The following is a 24,964-nucleotide window of genomic DNA, read 5'->3' on the forward strand; positions in this document are numbered from 1 at the left end:
TCAGTATATCATTTCTGTTTGGAGACAAATAAAATTCTGTTGTTTAGATTTCTCATTCATTTGTTTACAAGCCACCCTGGGATAGACACTGGGGCCCATCCGCCTCCGGGCTACTGTGAACAGTGTTGCTGTGGAAAGGAACACACATGTGCACGTGTTTTGCGTCTGAGCATGCTGGTCCTTTGAGATATGTACCTAGGAATGGGATTTGGGGGAATCACATGATAACTCTATGTTTAACTTTTTGAGGAACTGCCAAGCTGTTCTCCACAGCAGCTGTGCCATTTTATATTCCCACCAGCGATGGATGTGGGTTCCTGAAATAAGTTATTTTAAGCATAATTTGTGAAAAACAAAACAAAACAAAACCCAGAAATGACTTTCATTGATGCTGACCTTTGCAGTCCCTGAAAAGCTTAGAGTATCTGAGAACTTTCTTTTACTGGAGCTTGTGAAATCTCTGTTCTCTGACAGAGAATAGTTCATCTCAACAGAACAGACACCCAGGTTGCTAAAATCCATGTAGCTGCCCCAAACAGGATGCCATTAGCAAATTCTAGCACGTGCAAAGAGGCTTCTAAACAAGTGTTAAACACAAAAAGAATTTCTAGAGAAGAAGAGATACAGGGAGGGCAGAGTGGCTGAAGGAAGACAGAGAATTGAGCAAGATCTAGAAAGGTAGATATAATAAATAAGAAACACAGGAACCAAAGAGGAGCTCTAGAGACCACAGGAGAGACCCATGGCCTATTTCTTCAGGGGACTGGCTGCCTGCTGATCATACCTGCAGCATGGACACCAAGAACCCAGAGAGGGAGGCAATGAGGAGTGGGACCCGCCATCTCCCTCACCAGAACACGTTTCTTGTTTCCTCAGGGCTGCAGGGAACAAGTCTCCTGCATAAGAACTCCCTCCTACCTGCCAGGAAAGGTAATGTTGTCATGTCTTTTCAGAAATGTTCAATTTCAGTGGCAAAACAAACCCTGCAATTCTCATGCTGTGCAAGCAAAATTGAAAGTATTAAGTGTGGTGCATCTTGCTTGCCAGATGGAATGGAGTGAGATGAATATGTAGTCTTTCCCTGCTTCCTCTGGGGACCATAGCCACATTTGGGCCACACGTCTCCTTGCATCTTCCAGCACAGCAAGAAGTGAACGTATGGAAGAGTGCATTGGCAAGAGCACCTTCGCCTCACCTGCCATTGGAAAGCAGAGAGGGCCAAGGGCCACTGGCTGCAGAGGGTGAGCCAGACACAGGGCTCCTTTCCCACCACTGCACCCCACAGCACCATTCACGGATCACTCTTATCCGATGGCTGCTGTTTGCCTGTGAGGGCAGCCACCTGAGTTCACTCTGTCTGGGTTCTTAGAAGGAGGCTCTAGGGCAAGGCTGCCTCAGTTGGTGCACATTGGAGTGTGTACAGGCATGCTGAGAACACACACAGGCTCACTGCGGCTGTACACCCCGCCTGTCTGTCTCATAGCACTGACTTGTGAATTTCAGCTGTCTGCATGTACACGTGTGCGTGCACTATCCTGTCCAGGAGAGTCAAAGGCATCTTTGTGGCTGCAGACAGAACTGAGCAATAATCTCAGATTCATACAATGTCCGTGCAGATGAAGCATGTGCTATCCAACGTGATGGGAAAACAAATACTGCATGGCATTCTTTAGAGGGCAGGCCGCTGGGGTGGGGGCTGGGGAGAGAAGGGTGAGGGCAAGACTACTTAAATGCATTCTTTGGGCTGTGAGTACAGACTTGTCTCCAAAGATTCAGAGCTGTCCTGTTCCTGCTTGGCACCCTGTGGCTAGGGACCCCCTGCCACTCTTGCTTCCTGTAGAAGGCAGAAATCGTCTGTAGAGATGGTCACAAAGCCTGATTCCTGGAAACACTGGGACAATTTGAGTCACTGCCATAACCAGAGGCCTAGTCAACACAATGATGCTAAGTTCGGAGAGGCTTCTGAGAGCCAGACTTAGTGGCTAGCTACTTCCTGTGGGGACTTACGCATTGATTCCCTGAAGCCTGCAACATAGCGGTGACTTTCCTATCCAGGCCAGACTTCTGTTCTCATTTCTTTCCTGAGACTCTTGACAGAAATTTCCCTCTGGTCAGACAGGAGAGTGATTCAGCTGGCTCAGGACTTGGGCTTGTTTGAGGTGGGCCTGCCTGGTACTCGAGCTCTTGGGGTGTGGCAGAGATACCACACACACCTTACCCCAGCCAGGTTTCTTAGTGCCCCCCATGAGTAGAGAGCCCTGCCCATAGTAAATCACTTGCTGAGTAAGGCTTATAAAGCAAAGCAATGAGGTAGAGGTGCGAAGGCCAGGCACAAACTGGAAACTAGAAAGGCTGAGACCCAAAACACCCCATTTCTCAGTGAAAATCTACCTTCAATGTTACTGCTCTGTCAGCACCAACAGCCACCTAATTTGGACCTGTACAACCCTAAGTGAGAGGCACATGAGACAGTTCTTGCAGGGCCTTCAATGAGAGTAGAGCAATTACCCAGCGATGTTCTGTGGGAGCTGATATTTCTCCTCCCCGTGTTCCTCATCATCTAAGTCTGCTGGGCGCATCTCCCATGCTGTGTCCACTTAGACTACTCTGGGAGAATCAGGAACCAGTGATCCAGTGAGATGTGGAGGTGGTAGGTTAGAGATGTAGGGACATGAAGCTGAAATCACAAGCTGGTGTGATGCCGTGCCCTAGGTCTCTGCCTACAACTCCATTTCCTAGACTAAGGCAATTTGTGGCAAGCCATTTACAAGCACTGTAACACTTGTGGGCACAATCATCCTTGGTCCCCTGGTGGGTCTAAATGTCTCTTCTGCCAAGGCATATAAGGCAAGCTGGGGTTGAGGACAGTAGCCATCTGTCTAGAGCATAGTTAGTGCATGGAGGCACGCAGGACAAGTGGGGACAGACAGAATTGGAATCCAGCTAGAGATCTGGAGGTGAGAACTGGAGTGGAAGCTGAGGGACCTGCAGACCAGTCAGGAGCAAGCTCCAGGTGAGGCTCCCAGAAAGACAAGGAAAATGGGAGTGGGAAGGTATGATCCCATCCCTGCCCAGGTGGCACCATGTAGTGGTGTGAGTGGCACAGCGGACCTGGTGGTATGGACAAGATCTCTGTTCAGCAAACACACAGAGACTGGGGTCTTAACCTGGCTGCTCGGTATTACGTGTTCATCTCCTCCCATGGAAGTGGAGGACATGAAAGAGTCCAGCTCCAAGCTCACAGCCTGAGGCCCCAGTCCTGCCGGGATATGTAATCCTATGAGGCCACCACTGAACCTGAACAAGGCCACCACAACCAGCAGGCACACTTCTGGAAAGCAAAAGCTCTTCTTCTCTATACAACTCTTACGAGTTCCCCCTTAGGGTCAGGAAGCAAATGTGCTCAGACTAGACACATGTCCGTGACAGGGGAAATCTGGTTTGGGGAATGCTATTACGAGGACAACCATGTTGCCAAATACTGGGTATCATGACAAGAGCCCCAGCACAAGGAGGCTGGGTGACCATTCTAGTCATCCTTGACCTCCTTTCCAGACTTCCTAAGCCTCGGCATTTCAGGTCTAAGTTTGTCACTTTTCTGTCCCTTACTCTGAGAGGACAGGCCCATGACCGACACACAGAGCAACACATTGAATTGAGAAGCTGCCTGCTGATCGGTGCTTCCGTCATCAAGGCTGTTTATTTCAGAATTGTTTTTGTAGGTGCCCCCACCCGGCCATTTCCAGATATGACTGTCCCCTTCCCTCCTGACCCTCCTGTGACAGGAAGAATAAGACATCATTTATCCAAACACAGCAGGACAAAACAAAAACAGGAAGAGAAACTAGGCACCATAGGGCTTTCAGTTTAAAGTTATCAACTGTTTGTTTAGAGGTCTGTGGGGGGACAATGCTTTTAAGATGAACATTTTAAGACAATTTAAAGTACAATGCTGCCTTGTTGAGCCTTAGCCCACATATAGTCTAGTCACAATTAACCCCACTCCGAGTGTGCATGGTTGTGAACATCATCTGACTTGGATGCCAGCTCTATTTATGCTCTGGGGGTTCACACTTGGTGCCTTTTTCTTTGCCAATATATGTTCCAATTTACAAGAGGAAGAGGGCTAGAAACCCTTCACTGGAGGTCAGTGGCTAAAAACAAATAGTACCAGCTATCGCTTGTGTTCTGGCCTGAGAACTTTTGTTTTCATTGCCAACATCTATGTAAGTAAGGCTGGAGGAAATTTCTCTCCAGTCACACGAATGAGGATCAACAGACCAACATGTCATACACACACACACACACACACACACACACACACACACACACACACGCGCGCATACACAGAGTAACACACCCCACATGCCAATGCACACAGGACTTTGAACACAAACAGCCATGTCTCCAACATGTCAGAACACATGTCTCCCTCCCACACACACACTGCTGTCTTTAAGGAAGTGGAAGTCTCTGGACAAGGAAGCATTCTGGTCTTGGCTTTCTGACACTGAAGGTATCTGATAGCTGTGGTAGAGTCGAGGGCGGAGGGGGCTGGAGGTACCACCTGATGTCAAATGCAATCTAGTGTCCCCAGATGTCTCTGTTTAACTTTCTGTCACTCTCTAGCCTCTACACCTAGTCACAGACCTTAGGATATCTGCAGTCACTGTGGGGAGAGCAGCAGTAGCACAACCATATGTGGCATTCTCAAACCAGGAATGGTGCGCCTGCCATCCTGTCCCACCAAACAAGTTGCGCCCCCTCCCTCTCACATGTTTCATAAGCCACCCACTTCTGGTTGCACTGGACTTTGTGCCTTCCTGGCATGGAGGAAAACCACACTGCTGCTCTGCACCCTCACTCTTCACGACCTCCTGTGGTGGTCCACTGCTGTGCCTGGCCTCTATGTGTCCATGGAGAGGGAAGGGAAATGATGGAAAAACGCTAGGAAATTTGGCAGTGTAGGGTGCAGGGCTGTAAATAGCACATGGAAATGGCAGATCAAACATATACATGCCATGAAAAAGGCAGGGGACCTGGGCAAGCCAGTGCTGTCGTGACGAAGCTCTCTGGGTGCCAGGTGGGGAGGAGGGGAGGAAGAAGTCACGGGTATACAGTTGTCTCATTCAGTCCTTATGACAAGCTCACAAACTGCTCTTAGAAATGAACAATGACCCTGACAGTCACTAGGCTTGGGAATGCCAACTAGAAAACAGCAGATCTGGAATCCACCCCAGGTCTGTGTGCTCCCTATCATCATGATGGTAAAAATAACAGCATGGGGAATAACAGCAGTAGTATTACTGACCGCCTACTAGAAGCAGGCGTGCCAAGCAGCCGAGGATGAGCTTCATTCTCGCCACGAAGGCCTGTTCCTCTACTTCTCAGGGTGAAGACAAGGTCCCAGGAAGTACTGCAGGTATCCATAAAGCTTCAAAACCAGCAGGGCAAGGGGGAGGTTATGAGCCCAAGTGGAATACCATCTTCAACTCACCACAGTGGTACACTTAGGCCTTGCTTGCTTGCTTGGCCATGGCACAGTTATTCCAACTTTCTTCATGGCTAGAATAGACTTCAGGGAACCTGGTCTGTTAGATGTTGAGCTTATGTCTTTAGGTTTAAACTAAAAATGTCAGGCTTTGGTGAGATGTGCTCATCTATGATCCGATGCTCAGAGATACCAAATGGGCTTGAGACTTGAAGAACAGTAAAAGGACTTGAGGGATGACAAGAAACCAGGCATGCAAGAGTTTCTGTATGTGACAGCAGATACCATTCATTCACTCATTCATTCATTTGGTTAGTCATTCGCTCCTTCCACATGTGAACCTTGGGGAATGGCAGTTATGACACATTAGACATGAAAGGGGAAAAGGTAGAAGCAGAGCGACAGACCTTCACCTGCCCGTGTGTTTCTCTACCCTCAGGCACATCTCCTCCCTCCTCAGGCACCTCTGCATTCATCTCAGTGCAGACACACCCACCCTGGTGGGAGCTAGCCAGCTGTAGTGGATGCTTCAGGTCCCCACTGCCTCCAAAACAAAGTGTAGAGCTCAACTCTGCATTCCTAGCCTACAGTGCTCAAATGTGCTTATAAAGGCACTTTCCCTTCATTCCCTTTCTGCTTCCAAATGCCACATACATAATCAAATGGGAGAACAGAGACCAATGGCTCCAGCACAGCACTGTGGCTCACATTTGCCGGCCACATTTGCCGACTGGCCTCGCTGCTGTGCTCTGACTGGCTTGGACTTCTGAATCAGCTCCACTTTGAAATTACTGAAGTCCACTCAGTCTTTGCATAAACTCTGCCCTCAAGGTACAGGTGAGTTACCTTCTAAGGCAACCCTCACCCCAGGGAGCAGAGCCTTAGGCTCCTGCTTTTTCTGTCTTCAGTTTTAGAACCCTTCCACACTCTTGAGAGCAGGAATGGAGGCCCCACGGCCTCCAGCAGCTCCTAGAATGGCACTTCTCTAGCTGCTACTCCTGCTTCCTGGATTTTCTCCTACATGGACTACCTGCACCCTGGCCTGGCTCCATAGTTCCAATATCATATCCCCCATTCCATTCCAAATATTCTCCTTTGAATCAGCACTCCCTGTCAGGTCATGGGCAAAGGCCATGGGGCCTCCCCCACCACACTCATGAGCCACATTTGTACTGTTATAGCCACTGGGGCTCAGGAGTTTGACTACAAGTCATCTAATGATGGCTCCTCGTAACTGCCCAGAGGAAGAGCAATAGCTCAAGGCTATGTTGGTTTCAGTGATCCTGTTTTCTTAATCTTGATGGGGCCCACAGTGGGCCCTCTGTGAGATGAAGCTCTGGAGCCCAAGCCACCTAGAACAAGGTCCCCAAGGATGATGATAATAGTGACAAAGAGGTGGGAGGAAACTGGAGGTGAATGGAAATGCATGTCACAGAGATGGTGCTGGTTTCAGAAGTGTATCTGGGCCTAAACACTTGACAAGCTGTGGGTGTTAAGCAAAACAGCTTTCCATATGTCAATCACACCCCTACAGAGTGGTTTTAAGAAGAAAAGCATCGCAGGGAAGCTTGTCCAGTGTCTGTTTCCACCTGCTCAGTGGGCTGGTTTGGCAAGGCAGGATCTTTCTTCCTTTCTTCTCTCTCCTGCCCTCCCTGCCTCCCCTTGCTTCTCTTTCTCTCTTCTCTAGTGTTGGTATTGGGGTTTAAACTCAAGGCCTGGGCACACTGTCCCTTAGCTTTTTTGCTCAAAGCAAGCACTCTACCTACTGAGCCACAGCTCTACTTCCAGCTTTCTGGTAGTTAACTGGAGAAAAGAGTCTCATAAACTTGCTTGCTCAGGCTATTTCTGAACCACAATTGTCAAGATCCTTAACTGCTAGGATTACAGAAGTGGAGCCACTGGTGAGACTGCCAAGGATCTCCATTTCTAACAAGGACTGTGGGTGATGCTGGGGAATCCACTCTGAAAACAATGGGTCTATGCTCTGAGCTCAGGCGTAGTTCCCACTCCCATACCTTGGGTTAGAGACCAGTCTTGGCAGCTCTGCAGAAAGCAGAAAAGAGAGCCAAGTTTCCAGGGCACTGACACCACTTCTCTACCAGAGTCTTCAATCTTCAGGGCCTGGTAGACTAGCATGGTCTGAGGCGATATGTGGTCATCCACATCTTTCCATGTGTTTGAGTGTGTGTGTGTGTGTGTGTGTGTGTGTGTGTGTGTGTGAAGTGTAGCATCTGGATAGAGTTCTACTGAAATATATGTAGAGCTTTCCACTTCAAATCTTCAGATATTTCATACAAACTATTATCAGATTACAAACAGATTAGTAACTATTGAAAAAAATAAGTTTCAAAGTATTTCATACATAGTTGAAGGTCTCAGAGAGGAGGGAAATTTGAGGCATGCCTACCAACCCAGATAATTATTGCTTCACACAAGTGAGGCTAGGACCCTACAAATTTTCACATAAGTATAACTGGGCAAATGAGACTGTCAGGGAGTTGGAGATTTTCTACTTGCTATCCTCCAATATAAATAATCACCCATGGTCTTCCTTCTGAAGTTTCTATTAGTCACAGACAAGTTAAAAGGCAAATACCTACAATGTGATTGCTTCCAGAGCTCCTCTTTTCAATCAAATACACTGCCAGCCAGTCACTTCTGTTTGTGGCTTTATAAAGCCATCCTGCTTATTCAAGTAGTTTATACTTCCGCATATCTATAGCATGGTGTTTTGGAATATACCTTGATCTCCACTGATGGGAAATCAAGGAAGGCACTGGTCAACATGCAGGAATGAAAACAGTCCCTTGACCACAGCTGGAACCACCATGGATTCAAGTAATGTTTTTTTTTTTGTTGTTTGTTTGTTTTTGGTGAATCATGGGGCTTGAACTTGTCCTGAGCGCTGTCCCTGAGGTCTTCAGTTCAAGGCTACCATCCTACACTTGAGTCACAGCCCCATTTCTAGTGATTAATTGGAGATAAAAGTCTCAGGTCCTTTTGTGCCCAGGCTGACTTTGAACCTTGATCCTCAGACCTCAGCCTCCTGAGTAGCTAGGATTACAGGTGTGAGCCACCACACCCGGCTTCAAGTAATGATCTTAAGTGTCTCAAGTCCATAGAAGACTGCTTGAAAGCCAAGAGCAGAAACAAAATTCTATACATTTTAACCACTGATTACTCTGAATGGTAAATTTTTTTGCTTATGGTTTTTTTCCCCCTGAGTTTAATATTTGGTCTTGTTTATAGTTTGTTAATCATGCTGAGAGTAAAATATTCCAGCATCCATTTGTTGCTTGCTGAAAAAAAATGGTATAAATGTAGAACTAAATAAGAACCCGGCTGGGACTTCCTTGGTGAGGAAAGACAAGTACACAGGATTACCTGAAGTCCATTCCTCTGGGTACAAACCTGAGGAAAACCCTTTCTCCCCCACAGCAGTGTTTCTCAAAGAGTGGTTGCAAGGCCAGCTGCACCTGCTCATCTCTAGTCCCCTGGGGTGAGTCACTGGGTGGTAGGTGGAAGAGTCTGGACAGGCAGCAGGGACTCCCCTGGGGAAGGACAGCAGTTCTGAGACAGGAATCTGTTCTTAACAGGCCCCTAGGTGATGCTCTGTACAACAAAGCTTGAGAACCAGTGCAGCTGATTGCTTACCATGTAAGTGACCTTCAAGCTGAAAGTCAAGTTGGAAAGGAATGTCCCTGAATCAGACTCAAAAAATAAAACAAAACAAACAAGACCCAAAACCCCCAACCAACCCACAACTGAAAAAGCAGCCCATTTCCTGAAACATACACATCTCAAAAGTCCAAACCTCAGCCAAGCAAACGGCTCTCAGGCCACCACCTACTCTACAAGCACCCCGAAGCTGAGGACAGGAACCTCTCTTTATAGCATACTGGTACCAAGTTGGCAGGTGGGAACAGCTGTAGAACTTTTGACACAATACTACTTAAAATGCCAAAGATGCATGAAGTGCCTATCCTTTTCAGAGTGAGATGTCCTCTGCAGCTAATACGCCATGCCCCGATACAAATATTTCTGGAGGGAAAGGGACCCTGCAAGACAATCTGACAAGTTCTTCTAGAAGCTGACCTGCAGACCACGGGGACATCTCTGTCACAGATAGCTCAAATGTACAAAGAATTCTGAAAATGTCTTCTTTCTTGAATGAGGACCTTAATAATAGACAACCAGAGTTTTTTGCCCCTGTAAGAAGTGAAGCAATCAGGAAAACCAGCGTGGTAAGTGTGGCCTACAATTGGCCATCCTGTAGAGTCAGAGCAAAGGAGACTGGCTAGATTGTATTCAAAGGCTCCTATGAGCCCCAGGGCTCAGACGGGATATGGGAGTGGGGAACGTGCATGATGATCAATTTAGAAATGAAGTTCATTCTAGGCAGATAGTGCCCTTGGCCAGAAGCACAGTCTGGCCATGAGCTAAAAGTCCTAGGAAACATAGAGAGGAAGAGGTCATTCTACTCAGAACTTTAGGTAAAGCCACTTAAGGCCTAAAAAAGGAAATGCTATCACACCCAAAGGGTAATAGGAATACAAGAGCCTGATGTGAAGGTACCTGTTGTGACGAGGGAGGCCCTAGATGTCAGCAATCCCTCCCCCAACATCTCCAGAGTCCCTGCAGAAAGGCAAGACCTGTCCCAGTTCTCACAGAGAACTCCACTGCCACCCCCAGACACCCTGGCCTAAGGTTCCCTGAGAGCAAAGTACAATTGCAGTCTACAGCAAGAAGAGGCAGCCGGGCCCAAGAAGGTGCATGTGAAAGGGTTTCAGAATCCCAAAAGCCACTTCCTTGATTCATCAAGTTTTGGTCTAAGGATGTACTGCCCATTAAGTGTGTTGCTGTGTGTTTTATTTTCCTTCCTTCCTTGCTTCCTTTTTTCTGTTCTCTCTCTCTCCCTCTTTCTCTCTCTCTTTCTGTCTCTCTCTCTCTTTCTTATCATACTGTACATTAATACTATTTGTTCATCCTTAAATAGTTTTAAAAGTATTTTCAGAAGTTGCTACGCTGAATTTCCAGCAAATGTCAATGAGACTGGTTTCTGTTCATGACCAGTAGTTCAGGTTAACTAAACAATAAAACCCTGAGCGGCCCCTGACTTGGCAGCAGTTCACGATAAACCCAGGCCAAGATCTGGGAAGAAATAGCCTTTGGCTGCTGAATTTGTAGGCCTAAATAGAAAGTGACAGCAGCAGCCTCCTGTTTTCCGTGAGTGGAAAGGAAGTCCAGCCTGGGCCACCCCTGGGTTTGCTGGTGATGCATGGTGGACGTGTAGAGCTGGCTTTCAAGAAGGCCTGAGCACTTTCCTGCAGGAACACACACTGTTGTGTCCCATATCTGCCCCTCCAGCTGGGCCAGGTTACCACCCAGCCTTCTCTGCTCACCCTTGACTCTCCTCACCCTGCCTTCCTGGGTGTCTCCAGCTCTGGGGGCACATCTTCCTGCCATGCCCAGCAGAACAGGAAGTAGACCATAGATTTAGGCAGGGAGGGGAAAGAATAGAAACCAGCAGTAGATCCACCCTCCCCAGCACAGAGCGAGCCCATGGGGACTCCTAAGGAGGGGAGCTGCGGTGTGTGCTTCTGAATTCATCTAGAAAGCCATCTCTAGAGAAGGATGGATCTCAGAGGCTAGATAAGAGCTACTATGCCGCAGGAAATCCCTGCTAAAGGACTGGAGAAGGGGAAGGATCAGCAAGTTCAAGCCTTGAGATCTGGTCTCTGAGTCAGGATGGAAACAGAAGCTGGGAGAAGGCTGAGACAGGCAGGTTGAGGGGCAGGGTGGGGAGCAGAGCCACATAGGCAGGGAGACTTACAACTGTGAACTGGGCTGGGACCAGCAACAGGAGCAAGCCAGGAAAGTAGTGAGGCCAAGTCCACAGGAGCCAAGACGGGCTGCCTCAGAATGGGTAAGAGGCCAGCTGTGTTGACACAGCGCTAGCCCATCGTCCAGCCTTTCCTCCAGGGCCTTAAAGGAGGCTGGAGAAAGCACATCTACCACTGCACGGGGCGAGGGGGACTCTGGTGGGACTCTGTTGCACTGCCATATGTCAACCCCTTGAGATGTAGGTCAGCGCTTCCTTTTCATGGGAGTTTGCATTTCACTTCTCACAACTCCATCATTGTGGGACTATTCAGCATCATCTTTAGCATAGCCTGTCACCATTTCCCAAGCCTGACCTCTACTTTCCAACTCCACCAATGCCTCAGTAGGTACCTCCCCTACAGGTTCCCACAGTGCATTGCAGCAGGCTACATCACAGCCTCCAATGGTTTCAACAAGGCCACGAGACTGGTGTAGGATCCTCCTGCCCCAGGCAACCAGTCCCACCTTAGCCTTTTCCTTATAGTAAGGAAAAAGATGATAGAATTTGCCCATCCTTCATCCAGACTTGAAGTTTCCTCACCACAGGAAGGAGCCAAGGACTCTTAGATTACAGTCTTTACCTTCCTTCATCCGCAAGGATAGAAAATTGGTCTTCTCAGAACTCATTTTCAACCTCTTACCCTCTGCTGTCATGTTTCCAGGGTCTGCTCCAGGTTTAGGGAGACTACAGCTTCAATCCTTAGTCTGGCATTGAAGACATTCCCAAACCCGGTCCTAACCTATCTTTTCAACCACATCTTCCACTACTCATGAAGCCTGTCTGGCTATGTAGGTCATCTGTGATGTCTTACTCATTACTAACATATAGCCTCTTCTCGGTCAGCTGTCTCCATCCTTTCCATCCACAAGCACCTACCTCTTCCATCCTGCCCTGCATTTCATCCAGCTTCCAAAGATCCTTCTGAACTCTGAACATCTACACCAAGAATCACACTGCCAATTCTCATGTTTATGTGTGACATCGATAAGGTCAGTGGAGGGTGGCAGATGCTTATACATGCCCACCAGTCCCCTGTGATCAAATGTGCGCTGCCTCTGAGTGCCACTGGGCACATGCATCCCACAGTTGCATGGTTGGCGGCTCATGATTGGCCCAGTGCACATTCTTACCTGTAGTACCGGGACTGCAAGTAGGTAGAGCACACAGCCTTGGACACGTGACTAGCCGAACCAAAGTCGATGACCTTCACTCTGTATGGTTGTCGGGAGGGATCCACCAGCATAATGTTTTCTGGTTTGAGGTCAGCATGGATAAGACCCAGGCTCTTGAGCTTCATCAGGGCGGTGGCTACCTGCTGGAGGACTGGGCGAATATATTTAAGGGGCAAGGGGCTAAACTTGTTCTGCTTTAGAAAGTCATAGAGGTTCTGCTCCAGCATCTCAAAGACCAGGCACGTGTGATTCTTGTGCTGGAAGCACTCGTAGGCCCGGACGAAGTTGTAGTCATCGGCGCTCTCTGTGCTCAGCCGGGCCAGGATGCTTACTTCAATCTGTCCTTGCCGGGCATAGGACGGGTGGTTCTTCAGGATCTTAATGGCCACAATTTCATTGGTGCCCCGTTTCCAGCACTTGACCACTTGTCCGAATGTCCCTCGGCCCAAGAACTCTAGAACCTCATAGGTGTTGGTCATGGAGCACAGCACTTCATGCTGCACCAGCTGATAATCACCTTCACTGTTGGAGCCACTATTTTTGGAGGTGGCAGTGGATGTGGTGGCAGTGGCTACAGTGGCCCCACTGGCATTGTTCTGAATCATGGGTGGGTGCTCCTCGATGATCTGCACGCTGCTTGTGTTCTCGATCTCCTCACTCTTACGCTTGAGTCCACATTTTTGGTAGGTATCAAGAAGGCTCACAGTGCTTCGACGCATTAGGTTATGTGGTCCGCCGAGGACTTGCCCGGTGACAGAAGTGCTACTGGCTGATGTTACCACTATGTGCCCGGTGCTTCCTGGGAAGATGATGGTCTGCTCGTAAGGTAGGCTTGGGTTTGGGATCGGCAAGGAGGTGCTGACGGTTGTGGAGGCTGGCTGAGAAGGTGGTACGTTCTTGCTCTGGCTATACACTTTGCTATGGGAGCCGTACCCAGTCATGTCCCAGTTGGAACTCGGCTCAACTTTCAATTTCTTCACACTACAGAAGGCACTTGATTGAAGGGTGTGAGGGGAGAAAACTTGCACATGTGAGGCCATACCTGGAGGAATAGGGACAGGAAAACACACCTTCTGAGTTACTCTTGCATGAGAAAATCTCAACAAATCCATTTAGTGGCCCACTCATTCATTTTGATCAGTGTCTTGAGTCAGATAGATTACTGTCCTCCCACTTCAAAACAAGCTTGAAAACGAGCACTGCTGGCACCCAGAAGCACGCTCTATGCTCTGCCCGTGGGACTGAGGGTTTCCCACACTCCTCACCAGTAAAGATAGGAGATTTATAAAGCAGAACCAGGGACACCTAGAAAGGGAACAGAGTCTGTCCTTCCCTCCCTGCCTTCCTTCTTCCCTCCATCCTTCCATCTTCCTTTCTTCCCTCCCTCCCTCCCTCTTTCCCTTTCTCCTTCCCCCGCCTTCCTTTCTCTTGTTCTGTTTCTCTTTCCTTTCTCCTCCCTTCCTTCTTGGAGCCTGAATTCAGAGATATGCCCTCTTACTTGGCATTGTTGATCAAGGCTGGCACTCTACACTTGAGCCACAACCCCACTTCTGGCTTTTTTTTTCTTTCCTGAGGATTAGAGCTAAGAATCTTATGGACTTTTCTGCCCAGGCTGACTTTGAACCTCAATCTTTAGATCTTGATTTCCTGAGCAACTAGGATTATCAGTGTGAGCCACCAGTACCTGGTTTCATTTCTTTTTCTTTTCTATATGCCAGTTCTGGGGCTTGAACTCAGGGCCTAGAGGCCGTCCTTGAGCTTTTTTGTTCAAGGTTAGCATTCTACCATTTAAGCCATAGCTCTACTTCCAGCTTTTTCATGGTTAACTAGAGATGAGTCTCACAGACTTTTCTGCCCTGGCTGGCTTCAAGTCATGATCCTCAGATCGCAGCCTCCTGAGTAGCTATGATTATAGGCCTGAGCTACCAGTGCCCAGCTTCATTTATTTCTTATAAAATGTACTGTGACAGGAAAAAATTCTTCCTCCATTCTCATCAAGCTGCATTCTACTAAAACTGACACCTACATAAGTGGCCCAGTAACTGTCATAAACCAATCACCACCACGCAATCAGCTCAGCCTTGTCAACAAGCCCTCACAGTCAAGTTCACTGTTAGGAGACACATGTTTCCGCCCAGGGAAGGTGAGCTTAATTGGTCATTTTAACTGAATCTTGTAGGGCCTGGTGGTCTGATGGTTTTCTTTACATTATCTTTTGGCGGGGGGTAGGGGAGTAGGAAAAGTATAGTTCAGTCCATGAGTCTTTCACTCTTTTTTGTTAAATTTAAATGTCAGTAAATTTCTCTAGAAAGTACTATGACATCATACCAACACATCTGTCATTTAGATAACTTGAGAAATCACTAAGACCCTTTTGAACAACTGTTCCCCTTATGATTACTGTGACGAAGAAACAAAAATTCATAGAAACCTGTTAAGGAAATGAAGAGGACAAGAATGGCTAAATCCTTAAAGGTGAAAGGAAAAATAATGGCTTACCCATCTCCTTAGCTGCCACTGGTAAATAGAAATGGAAGCACAAAGGGAGTGGTGTATGGTCAAGTGCCACTGGTACTTAGCCATTCCGGCATCTGGGCTCTCTGAAGCCCTAGCCCTACAAGAATAGTTATTTAACGTCTTCCTCTTCACCATGCTACCTTGGCCCTCACTCTATCAGCAAATGACCCACATTCTACTTTGCCCAGCAGCCCGAGGTCAGCCTTTGTTTCCTCTTCTAGTCTCTCCTGCATTTCAAATACTCTTGCATCTTCCCCCATCTTCTGTTCTCTGCTTTGTCTCCCCAGTCTCATAAGAAGATAGATGCACTCTCCTTCCCTCTGTTCTTGCGACCCATATTTTACCATTTTCTCTCAACCCCAGCTCTTTTTGCTTGCAACTTTTAAGTTCTCCCTGGTAACTGCACTGAAGTCCTTAATAGATACTGAACAGGGTCAGCCACATAAATTAATGTTCTCATCTCTTCCTTCTACCTCCATGTGTAATAGCAAGCATAAACACAGAGCTTGGAAAGAACAAGCAGTAACAGCTGGAGTTGCCTCTCCCCCCACCTCTTCCTTCCTCTTATCTGTAAATCAATGGTTTATGTTACTTTGGTTTATTTTTTTTGGTTGTGGTGGTGGTACTGGGATTTGAACTTAGGGCCTCACTCATACTTGCTCTATGAGTAACCCCAGGCCCACATTTCAGCTATGTACCCAGCCCTTTTTTGCTTTAGTTATTTTCCAGATAAGGTTTCATGTTTTTGCCCAAGCAAGCCTTGGACCACAGTCCTCCCTCTTACATCCCACACATAGCTGGGATTATAGAGGTGCACTACCACAATCCATTTTATTTTTTTGAAATAGGTGTGTCTATTATTTTTCTCAGGCTGACCTTGAACCTCTCCTGATCTCCACCTCCTGAGCATGTACTTCCTAATCTATCTCCCTCACATATTAATGCATTGTAGGCCTATGTTCTTGAATATAAACGACTTCCTAATTGCCAGGCCAAGTGGCCTCTTTCAGCCCATCTTCTTCTTTGCGGGCTGCAATATCTGATACTGTTGACCTCGGCTTCCTTCTTGTTGCTCTTATCTGGTTTCACATGAACCTCTAGCATATTATATATTTGGGTGGTTCCTTCTTGAAAATGCTGTCATTTTCAGCATCTGGGCTCTTCTCTCTGGAAGGCACCATTCGTGCAAATGGCTTAAACTGTCATTACCATACAGAAGATGCCCGTAAGTTCCTTGCAGGCCCAGCTCCCCCATTCCACTAATGTATGTATTTCTGTCCCAGTTACATCAGTGAGCTCCTTATCTTCTCCTATACACCTAGCCATCCTACCATCCATCTTAACACTACTTCTTTTTTTTAAAATTGTAACTTACAGAATTTATTTATATCTAATAGACTTATGGATACACAGGTATATATTTTAACCTATTAACAATCCACTTCTGCTCAATATATTATGTGGTGATACTGGGGCCTTAGAATGAGGGCCTTGTGCTTGCCTAGTGCTCCACCACTTGAGCCATACTCTCAGCTTCTGTTGTTTGTTTTTTGGATATGGTTTGCTTTGCAGGCATGAACTTGTCTGCATAAAATATTCTAGTCTCTTGGTTCTCAAACTGTGGCTTTATTATGTCTCTTTTCCCCCCTTCCCCTTTTCAGTACTGGGGATTGAATCCAAAGATCCACACTTGCTAAACAAGCACTCTTCCGCTTGAGCCAAGCCCCCAACCCTTTTATTTATACCTTGTTTTTGAGCCAGGGCTCATTAACTGCCAGGGCTGGCCTCAAACTCACGATTCTCTTGTCTTGACCTCCTGCAGAATATAGGTGTGGACCACCATGCCTGGCTAGATTTACTTTTGATGATTCTTTAGTTTTACAGACAAGAAGACAGTAGGTCTTAATTTCTCCTGTCTTTAAAACGTCTCCTGTATATCTCTATTTCTGTTCTTGCTTCTACTTCCATGTCTAATGGCCCTCATGCAAACCGGGAGCACTGGTGTACTTCTCCCCTATAATTTGCCTATATTTGGCTGCCAGCCTTCTCTTCATAAGACATCTCTAAGCATTCTGTTCTTTTGTTCAAATTTTTTCAATGACTTTAGTAGCTAGGGGATAGAGATGAGGACTCAACACTTTGATGTTTTGATCCAGGATCTACCTGGCAGCCTTCAGCTTCCACGACCAAGCTTCCAGAACTCTCAGCTTTCATGAGACTCCTCCTCATGCCCTACACCTTCCTTCCCACTCTTCACATCCCTGTGCAACGCCCCCCTGAATGCTCTCTCTCTATCTCAACACCAGTTTCAACTCTGTGGATTAGATGGCTCCAATCCACAGAGATCACTCCTACGTCTCTGTTTGCGTGGCACTTGGCATAAATACCAGCCACTTGACCATGAATTGTGTTTCTGCTTTATATAATCTCTTATTTATATATAATATATATATGTATATATATATTCAGACAGGGTCTCACTACGTTGCTCAGGCTGGCCTTAAACTAAAGCGTCTTGGGTCTCAGCCTCCAGAATGCTGGGATCACAGGTAAGTACCACTATGATCGATGGGCACATTGTGTACTGTGTGTGTTGTCTGCTCACATGTTTAGGTCATGTTTCCATAACATGTTTCCCGGCAGCAAGAGCTACAGCTCTTACTTCATACTGCCTGTGTTTTAGTATTATACTAAGGTCATAGTGGGCACTGCTGACAAAGAAGCCCTCTAACTAGCCATGTATCCAGTAGTGCTTTGGTTTCTAGCCACAGAGCAATCACCAGTCATATATATGTACAGAATCTAGCCTGACTTTGGAGATTAGAGAAACACCTGCCAATACTATTCTACATTTTAAAACCAAAGCAGACAGGTAGGCATGGTAACACACATCTATAATCCCAGCATTTGGATTTAGGGCTGAAATAGGAGGATCAAGGGTTCAAGGCCAACCTGAGAGACTTCTCAGTAAACAAACAAACCCATTAACAGTAACCAAGGCAGAGGCTAGCTTCTGTGTGGGGCATGGTAGTCAGTTTCCACCTCACTGGACCAGCTCTCCCTCTTCAGGGTAGTTCTGGCTTAAATTCCTCAGCCCTTCTCTGAGCTCCACCTTTATCCTGGTGCCAAGGGTCAGCAGAGGTTTCCTTTCTGGTTTCAATGCTGATTCTAACGTTGACCTGGGCACTATAAACTACTCCTCTGATCATGTCCTTGTGCCTGGCAGGATTATTTTGGCTTTATTACTCTGTCTCTTCATGTTAAGCTCATCTTACTTGTAAATGATATATGAAATGGTTTTTCTCTTTTAATGAAATGCCTATATTGTTTGAAACAATATGCAAATGTTCATATTGTTCAAAATGTTTTATACAGTATACAAATGACCAATTCCTTGGCTTTCAGTCACTTATCCATGGAAGAGACCAAGCAAAACAAGCATTTCCCTTCATTATCCTGTCTCTCCCTTCTTACTTCACAGGCCCTGTGTCCTTGCTGGGAGGAAGTGGGTATCAGGGGAGGCAACAGAGCAAATACACCAATTAGACATAAAGGCAATGAGGCACTGTTCCCTACTTCTGCTCTTTCGAAAGGTTCTGGGGGGAAAGGCCACTGTGCAGAAGTGGAATTTTACAGAGGGGAAGAGGGTGGCTTATGACTTATTTGTTATTGGGATGACAGCCAAGGGTCATAAAGCTGTGGAAACCATCACTGGCTGCCTCTGGTGACAGATGCCCAGGACAGGAGAGGAGACTAGTGGCAGAGCCTCCCAGCACTTCTTGCTATGGCCAGCTGCCTGCCTCCCACTTTGGCTGGACCCGGTTGGGTCCCTGCTAGGGTTGATGGCCACTATTCCGAGAACTAGATCCATCCAATTCCCCATCAGCCTTTCTACCTTTGTTCTGTAGCAGAGGCCATTTTGCTCTGGGAAGCAAAGTATACAAAACAGGATATAGCTAAAGAAAATCTTCAGTGGTTTTATTCAAATCCCTAAAATCTCTTACTACGGAATCAAACACTGCTGGCAGTTTTGTAGCTTAATCTTAAAATAATCTTACAGCTATAATCAAAGTTATTTCCAAATATTTCTCTTTGTGAGTATTTTTCGGGAACAAACCTTTCTGACTAACTCTAACGGAGTGAAATCCACAACCTTTTATCACTCTATTTATTGAGGCCCCTAACTCAGGGGATAAGGAAGCGGGCAGGGGACCTTTATACTTCTATGCTAAAGGAAGAGCTCAGTATTTCCTCTCATTTCTTTGTGTTTGTCTATTCCTCGAGGCTCATTTACCTCTTCACTTGACAATTTTCTTTTCCCCAGAAATGGCAAGGGCTTATTAATAGGAAATTTTCAATGTAATCCTATGGCAGATCTCAATTGCTTTTTCAGTTATCTCCGTGCTTCTGGGTTTTAGAAGAGAAAGTGGCTCTGCCTCCCCCTCCCCCATGGTGAGAGGCTGGAGAGACTATAGTGACACAACTGTGAGGACAGATTTTGAGCTCTTGGGAAGGAGCACAAGGGACCCAGGGAGTCATGGTAGAATAAATCTGCAATAATCACACCTGCTCCATACAGGGGTCCCCTCACCCAAACCTCTCCATAGTAGGCTTCATAGCATCCCAGGATAAACTCCGAGAAAATGGCTGCAGTACTCGTGACTGAAAGTGGAGCAAGTAACCACAATCTAGAATTTAGCTTCTACAAAGGAGCATTCCTCCTACCACGCCCTCTGATTTCTACACAGCCAAACTCCCAACACTGAATATCACGGGTGATTTTTTTTTTTAATGCTACTGAATTCACAGAGATGACATAAGAATCATCAATGAAAACCATTTAAAAACAAATTTATTACAAGTTATGACAGTTTCTATTACAAAATTATACATAGTAACTTCAATGAATGACAAATAAAAAGTAGTACCTATAAACTGACATGAATACATATTCAGTTAGCAGAATTAAAGGGAATCATTTGTAAGAAGTCATTCCTTATTATCACAGAGAACAGTCTAATCCCTCCAATACACACAGCTTACCCAGACTTTGGGGTGCGCTGGGGCCTATATGTTTGCAGATTCTGACCACTCTTTGAACTACTTTATAAAAATGCTCATGTTGCATTAAAAAGCAACATATACATGTATTTCAAAATACTAATTTCCAAACATTTGCCTCAAGCCTTTTTCTAGATGCTATCTTGTATCCATAAACATTCTAACACCCAATTTTGTTTTTTCTTCTGCAAGTACATTTTATTTTTATTAGTATTTTTTAGCTATACAAGTGGAACTTCCATGCATGTATACAATGTATTCCAATTCACACCCCCATTACTCTCCCTTCCCTTCTTCCCCACTTCCTAATACAATTTCAAGAAGTTTTACTGTTCTATTTTGCATATAATCTATTTGGACCCTATCCATCTTTTTCCATTCATTAGCCCAACTCCCTCTCATGAGTGACCCTAACTATGTCTAACACCTGATTTCACTTTTTTTTTTTGGGTGGGGGCAGTCCTGGGGCTTGAACTTAAGAGCCTGGGCACTGTCCTTGGGCTCTCAAGGCTAGGGCTCTACAACTTGAGCCACAGTACCCGTTCTGGCTTTTTCTGTATATGTGGTACTGGAGAATCAGACTCAGGATTTCATGCATGCTAGGCAACCACTCTACCACTAGGCCACACTGCTGGCCCTCTAACACCTGATTTCAACCCCTACTCCTCAAGATCCTATTCCTCATGATTCTCAAAAATCATGTACCATTTTCTAGCTTTTAAATTCCTGAGCAGCTAGGACACACCAGGTGCTAGGATAGTGTCCCCAGGACCAGGTGAGCACACAGGAAACTTTTAGAGCTGATCATGTGTGGTAAATAATAATACACACATACACACTTAATTAACACATATACTCTCCCCACCTTTTTCCTACTAAGATGTGAGTATGGGAACTAAAGAATCAAGGGACAGGGTAGGCTCCCATGACAGTGAGCAAAATCAGACCCTGAATCACAGTTAACGCCTGAGCAATTAAATCTGGGTGTCTTCTTGTCTCTCTTGATGTTTATGGATAAATGAGAAAGTCATTTATTAAGGGTCATGGGTATTTTTTTTACCTACTAAAAATACCTTAAAAAGTCATGATCTTGAGATCTTAATTCATTATTTTTCTTTCTTTTCTTTTCAGATGACATTTCTTCAAGGATTGGCTCATCTACTTTCTCTCACTTGTTTACTTAGTTTCTTCATAACTTTATATTTCACAATTAGATGAACTCAAAAGTTGCTTCACATCTGAGTACATTTCCTTTCATTTCACCACCCCCAAATTATCTACTGGAAGATCAGACTCTGGTGAAACTACAGGGATAAGTAAGGATTCAATGATGATTAAAACATAATTTTAATTCAATTTTATCAGACTCTAGCAAAGCATAAGAGAAGGAATTATAAGCAAAAACTGATGGTATTTTATTTAAATCAGAAATTCAGGTTTGATTGAGTTGGCAGATGTGACATAGAGCACTACCTGCAATCCAGGTACATTATTAAGGGAATGAAATCCAGAGCATCTTATTTCAAGGACTAACAAATTTCCTTACTACTTAAAATCTTTGGGACATACTCTTTGGTTAAACTGCATGGGATGAAAGCTATAGATTTTGTCTTTCTTTTTCTTTTGTAATTGTTTTTCCCTATAATCAAAACTCAGAGGAAGGATTAATTCCCACATTGAAATGAAGAACATAGTTGTCATATATTTTCATTGTGATAAGCAAGGAATAACTCAAAATATATGAATGCCAGATATGTATATATAAATAAAAAATATTGAAACCCCTAGGACAGGGTTAATTTGTATTACCCCTGAAAACCCTGTGAAGCAGGATGACTAGATGTCTCAGGGTGTGAAAAGTACTAACAAAAATTCTTCATTAACACAGAACATAATATTTATAAAATTTAAATAATTATCCTACCTATCAAGTTTGTATTTCAGAAGTATGAAGATCAATTCAGATAACGCCTCTCTCTCTAAATGATGCACTTTCATATAGTGTATAATAAATATCTTTGGGAATTTTGTACCATTTTCAGTCAGGATGTTTATTCATTAGTTGTGTAATGTTAAATATATAATGCAACTCCACTAATGCATAGTTTAGGATCACCAGTATCACCATACAATTCTTTTGTCAATAACAATAACAATAGTAGAGATTGCAACACTGAGCATTTGAAAGAAACAAAAAAGGTGAAATAAAAATCAATCATTTAATCTTCATTAAGGGTTCTCTAAATGCTGAGAACCGTGGTTCAGAATCCTAGCTCCTTGGGATAATGTAATCAGAGGATTTCAGGAAGCCAGCCCAAACAGGAACGTTTGTGAGACTCTTATTTACTCTGTAATAAATCACCAAAAAGGAGAAGTGGAGCTTTGGCTCGAGATGTAGAGCAGTAGGCTTGAACAAAAATGCTCAGGGACAGTACTCATGCCCTGAGTTCAAGTTTGGGACCAGGACAGGAAAAAAGGAAAGACCTTTACATAAAAAAAGAGCTACACTGACGGGGCCGGGAGTTTGGCCTAGTAGTAGAGTGCTTGCCTAGCATGCATGAAGACTGGAGTTCAATTCCTTAGTACCACATACATAGAAAAGCTGGAAGTGGTGCAGGGGCTCAAGTGGTAGAGCTCTAGCGTTGAGGAAAGCATAAGGACAGTGCGCAGGACCTGAATTCAGTCCCCAGGACTGGCTCCCCCCCCCCAAAAAAAAAAAAGAGCTACATTGAAAGACAAAAAGGAAATACAAAGACATGACTGCCGACCTAAAGGAGCTTGAACATCTCATAGCATTACCAAATCCAATGCTTGTTAAGGACAATTGGTAATTTTAGATACCACAAGCAACTTGCCAAAGTAAATAGCATAGTTCAGAAGGAGGAATCAAGATGGATTGTGGTCAGGCAACATTTTACAGCATGATAAGATGTGAGCTGCAATTAGAAAGATGGAGGGTCTTTTGAAAGGAAGAGAAGAGGCTGGTGCTCTAGGACCTGCAACAAGAGTAAAAGTATCACTTCGAAGAGAGCTATGGCACTGTGGCCTCTGCCCTCATGAAGCATTTCCTTTGCTTAGGGACAATCTAGCTACACTTGCAAATGAGTAACACATTAACAAATGCTAGGGCAATAATTAACCATCAGAATACACTGTGTACACCAACTGCTCATTTGTCCAGTTCTCAAAACTCCTGTCTTCCTAGAAGCTGGAGTGAAGCCCCTCCACAAGTGAGTGCTGCTCACTGTCCCCTCTGACCTTCACTCACACACTGGCTACCAAGATGTATGGGACCATCACAAGTATCTTTGCTCTTTGTCAGACTCCAGGTGCTTACTTCCCACAACTGTACAGATGAGTAAACAGAGCTCAGGGAGATGACATAGGCTGTCCAAAGTCACTCTGCTACTACTAGAGGGTTGGGTTTTGGACTGAGGACTACTTGATTCTCAAATCCATGACAATAACCAAATGTATTTACTTTTTAGGTCCTCAAATTCATTAGTATCAAACATCAGTAGGTACAGCAAGAGTCAACAAAGACCAAAATCAGTACGGGAGAGAAGACAGTTTAAAACAAACAATGGGACATATCTAAAAGTACATTTTGGAGTAAAGTATACCCACAAGGAAAATCCTCAATCATCTCTCATTTCTGTTAGGATGGCATCTGAGAAATATGACCATTAAAATATTAAGGGAGAGACTGGGAATGTGGCTTAGTGGTAAAGTGCTTGCCTAGGATGCATGAAGCCCTGGGTTGATTCTTCAGACCATGTAAACAGAAAAACAAGTCCAGAAGTGGCACTGTGGCTCAAGTGGTAGAGTGCTAGCCTTGAGCAAAAGAGGCTCAGGGACAGTGTCCAAGCCCTGAGTTCATGCAAGCCCCAGGACTGGCACACACACAAAAAAATTTTTAATTACTAAGAGAAAGAAAATTCACCTTGTCAACCAAGAAGAGATTGTCACTTTTCTGAAGTACAGTGGCTAGAACACTAGTCTTGAGTAAGAAGACAGCGGGAGCCAGCAGGTGAGGCCATCACGGCAGGCCAGAGGCCAGCTCAGGAGGATCTGGATGAAGAACCAGCAGAAATATGGATTCTGACTCTGAAGTAAAATGGAAGACAAAGTGACATATGGGCAAAAGAAAAAGAGGAATCAGAAATGTCTGAGGGACCAACAGGAGTGGGGCTCTGAGGTGGTGAAAGGGGAGGAGGAAATTGTGTTGGAGGGGAGAATGCAACCTGTCCTTGACAAGTCAAGTGACAAAACCCTGGCAGACTGAAATGTCCATTCTAAGCTGAAATGTTGGGTTTTTAACTAACTACTTGCTCTAAAACTTGTAGGAACAGTTTGCTTAGCTCATGGAAGGCCTGATGTGCTTAGACAATCAGTACCTGGTGCCTATGTGCTGGACTGGCTCTTTTTTTTTGGGGGGGGGGGTCATGGGGCTTGAACTCCAGGCCTGGGTGCTGTCCCTGAGCTCTTCAGCTCAAGGCTACCACCCTAGCCATAGCATCACTTCTGGTTTTCTAGTGGTTAACTGGAGATAAGAGTCTCACAGTCTTTAGTGTTTGGGCTGGCTTTGAACCGTGATCCTCAGATCTCAGCCTCCTGAGTAGCTAGGATTATAGGCCTGAGCCACTGTGCCTGGCTAGACTGGGTCTTGAATGAACCCAAACCATTCTGAACACGACAATGGCAATCAACATGTTGGGCAGAACCTGCACAAGATTAACTAGAAGTAGAAGAGGACAGGCTCACCCTGAACTTGTTCATGGACAAGGCCAAAGACAAAGGGATATGGACAAAAACATTCCAAAAATAGGATCAGCAGCA

General features: G+C 45.4%; 1 protein-coding gene across 4 annotated transcripts in view; it reads right to left on the minus strand.

Moving 5' to 3' along the window:
- Positions 1-24,964, minus strand: part of Hipk2 (homeodomain interacting protein kinase 2) — a 177,655-nt gene that overhangs the window by 100,358 nt on the left and 52,333 nt on the right. For all 4 annotated transcript variants that reach the window (XM_090333402.1, XM_090333399.1, XM_090333401.1 and 1 more), the window contains exon 2: positions 12,506-13,589. In XM_090333402.1, the coding sequence (XP_090189528.1) occupies positions 12,506-13,589 (1,084 nt within the window). The remainder of the gene's footprint in view (positions 1-12,505; positions 13,590-24,964) is intronic.

The sequence above is a fragment of the Megascapheus bottae genome, chromosome 5, assembly GCF_031878675.1.
Source record: "Megascapheus bottae isolate mThoBot1 chromosome 5, mThoBot2.hap1, whole genome shotgun sequence".
NCBI lineage: Eukaryota > Metazoa > Chordata > Mammalia > Rodentia > Geomyidae > Megascapheus > Megascapheus bottae.